Genomic DNA, 2,591 nt, shown 5'->3' on the forward strand with positions numbered 1-2,591 from the left:
ATTGTTCATCGTGAAATATCAATGTAGCAAGTCCGGCCGCAGGCGGACTAATTGGCTAGTATTCACGTAAGGTCCAGCACAGCTACTGCACAAGTCAGAGGCCGTTCAGGGCACCCTAGTTGGTATCATGCGTGTTCCACGTTCTCCTTAATTAAGTTTTATTTCATAAAAAATTGAAGTTGTTCAATAGAATTGAAATATAAAATTAGCCCAAACAGATCATTACAACATGTACTTTTTAATGCCAACACCATGTCATTATCTAAGTCATTAATCATCTAAGATTTTGTGAAAAGAAAAGCCAAATGAATTGTTCTCCTCAAGGAAGATTTATACAGAACGCCAAATGAATTTTCTATTAACTGTATGACAAGGATTGATACACTCATACACACTATCACCTAACGGCACTTAATTCTGTTCATTTCTTTCCTGGGACTTTCGCAACTGCCACGCCTACGAGATCCTTGGCGGATTTCTCTATGACTTTCTCCACCTTATTCTCAACCTTTTCCACCTGCAGTTCCAATCTGAACGTTAGTAGAAGTAATTCCTCAAATACAATTATACACGTTATCAATAAGTTCATTTCTGTTGGGCCAAGTTTGAATCCACAATCGAACTGCCCTAGTACTTTTACACAAGGAAGGAGTACATGAAACTTCCTTTTAAAGCAGGACTTTTCAAATTTTAGGATAGATGGTGGTTATTGTACATAAAGAGCAGAGCAACCAGCTTGAACAACAAAGTTTTATTAGAATTCAAGCTTCGTGAACAAGAGCAGAACGAAGCAAACTTGTAACTGACGATAATTAGCAGAAACAACCATTGAGTTGCAAATTGTAGGAACTTAAAATTTAGTTAAAATTTACATAAGTTCGGTGTTGTTGACTTCTTGATCTAAAACAGATAAGGAACTAAAATAGACTTCAAAAATATTGGTCTAAACTCTAAAGTGAATGCAACTAGCTCAATTAATCAAGATTTAAGGCCAACCTGTAGAAAGTAAAAAAAGTTGAGTTAAACAAGTGAAAGCAGTAAAACCTTGTCCACGACTTCTTCAACCAAATCAGCGCCCTTGATTACATTCTCAGCTAAAAGATCAACCATTTGAATCGCCGTTTTGAGCCTTGAACCATCAGGAAGATTATCTGTGATCTTATCAGCTATATTGTCCACTTTCACGGCCACTTCTTCTATCACCTCTGCCACAGTCTCCACGGTCGCTAGGGCTGTATCCATTTTCTCTGTATATCCAATTACGAAGAATCAATTTATGACTTGATCTTATCATGCATCTTTTTAACTATTTTATTTATGTATTTTCTAACATTGCTTTAAGGAAATTAAATCCATAAAGTTCAAAATGATAGTCCATGCGTGTGGCAAAGGCAGCTAGCTAGTGCATGCAAAGAAGTGAGAACTCTAGTATATATGCTCCAGCCTCCAGATGGTCCATGACTAGGTTACCTCGTTCCTTAATATGTGGACTATAAATATGAGGTTCCCTGAATGGCTGAATGTTTGTTACCTTTCCTGTCTGTTCATGAGTTTATGCTGAAGATACTTACGTTTAATGGCAATTAGTGATCCCCAGTTGCCACTTAAGAGTGGTAGAATTATCGGCAAGATGGTAAACAACATCCATTTTGACCTAATTCATACACGAATACATGCAAGCAGAGAAATACACTTAAATGCCAGTCAAGAAGGTAAGATAGAAATTATAAGAAAAAGGAACTAAAGTTATCAACCAGGTAATCAACCAGATAAATGATTACCATCCAGGGAAAGAGGATCCTGAGGGGATTGGAGGTCCTGGATTAAGGTTGTTGTTAACTGCATTTAAATCCCTACATTCAAGCAATATAAACAAATTAAGGCTGGCATGTCTATGAAAGTACTATAATTAGTCATCATAGGAGCTAGAAATGTAAGAACAAGAAGTAATGACTTAAACTGATGAAGATTACATCTTTATAGTATGATATGCTAGCCCGGGACGGTTGATATTGGACAAGTACAAATGTTGTCTTGTCGGGTAACAATAAGCGTGCTTGGCAGTGGGAGGAAGACAGCTTGTAACATGGACAGAAGAACGAAACATATTTCGAGTATCAAGATGATGGAGTCTTTCCATCTGGTAATTGCTGAAGGACGCAGTTGTCGACGACATAGTAGATTCAAAACTTAGTTGTTTGTTAACGATACCACAGTTTTCCAACTTAAATGCGTAATTGTTAAGGAGGGAACGATACATGGTGGTCTACTTGTATATTAGTAATTCGATCAATATAAAATCAACATTATTAGTCTATTTACCACGTGTTAGCATATATATATTTCCATAATTTATTTCGAAGTATCCTAATCAAATCGTCCCTCGCCTACTTTTGACAACTTTGCATTGGTTGTTCACTTAGGTTTTTATTCTTATTTTAAATCAAGTAGTATACATTCAAAGTCTTCTGATAGATAATGTGTTCAGGGGATATGATGTAAAACGGATTATATGTAATCCACTTGAAGAATACATGAGAATAATCATGTATGATGATTTGGTACTTAATCGTTTGTACTTCAGAAACATG

The 2,591-nt window shown here is 36.2% G+C and overlaps 1 protein-coding gene across 2 annotated transcripts; it reads right to left on the minus strand.

Annotated features, from left to right (window-relative positions):
• Positions 1-258: 258 nt before the first annotated feature.
• Positions 259-2,266, minus strand: LOC147502011 (uncharacterized). 2 transcript variants are annotated; one of them, XM_086603845.1, is made up of 5 exons: positions 1,974-2,266; positions 1,782-1,853; positions 1,572-1,654; positions 1,045-1,247; positions 259-517 (listed from the first exon to the last, which is right to left on the minus strand). In XM_086603845.1, the coding sequence occupies exons 1-5, from the start codon at positions 2,258-2,260 to the stop codon at positions 422-424; spliced, it is 741 nt and encodes a 246-aa protein (XP_086459971.1). In that variant the 5' UTR covers positions 2,261-2,266; the 3' UTR covers positions 259-421. The 2 variants fall into 2 exon arrangements, with proteins under 2 accessions (XP_086459971.1, XP_086459972.1); XM_086603846.1 differs by having other exon boundaries at positions 997-1,247.
• Between the last annotated feature and the right edge of the window lie 325 nt (positions 2,267-2,591).

This window comes from Coptis chinensis, chromosome 4, assembly GCF_015680905.1.
Source record: "Coptis chinensis isolate HL-2020 chromosome 4, ASM1568090v1, whole genome shotgun sequence".
In the NCBI taxonomy this organism is placed as follows: domain Eukaryota; kingdom Viridiplantae; phylum Streptophyta; class Magnoliopsida; order Ranunculales; family Ranunculaceae; genus Coptis; species Coptis chinensis.

Excerpts from the sequence above, each read along its gene's own strand:
- LOC147502011 (XM_086603845.1), bottom strand. The coding sequence starts at position 2,260 with ATGTATCGTTCCCTCCTTAACAATTACGCATTTAAGTTGGAAAACTGT. Across the intron at positions 1,248-1,571 it reads ATCACTAATTGCCATTAAAC|AGAAAATGGATACAGCCCTA; the intron begins GTAAGTATCTTC and ends TTGGATATACAG. Across the intron at positions 518-1,044 it reads TTGAAGAAGTCGTGGACAAG|GTGGAAAAGGTTGAGAATAA; the intron begins GTTTTACTGCTT and ends TTGGAACTGCAG.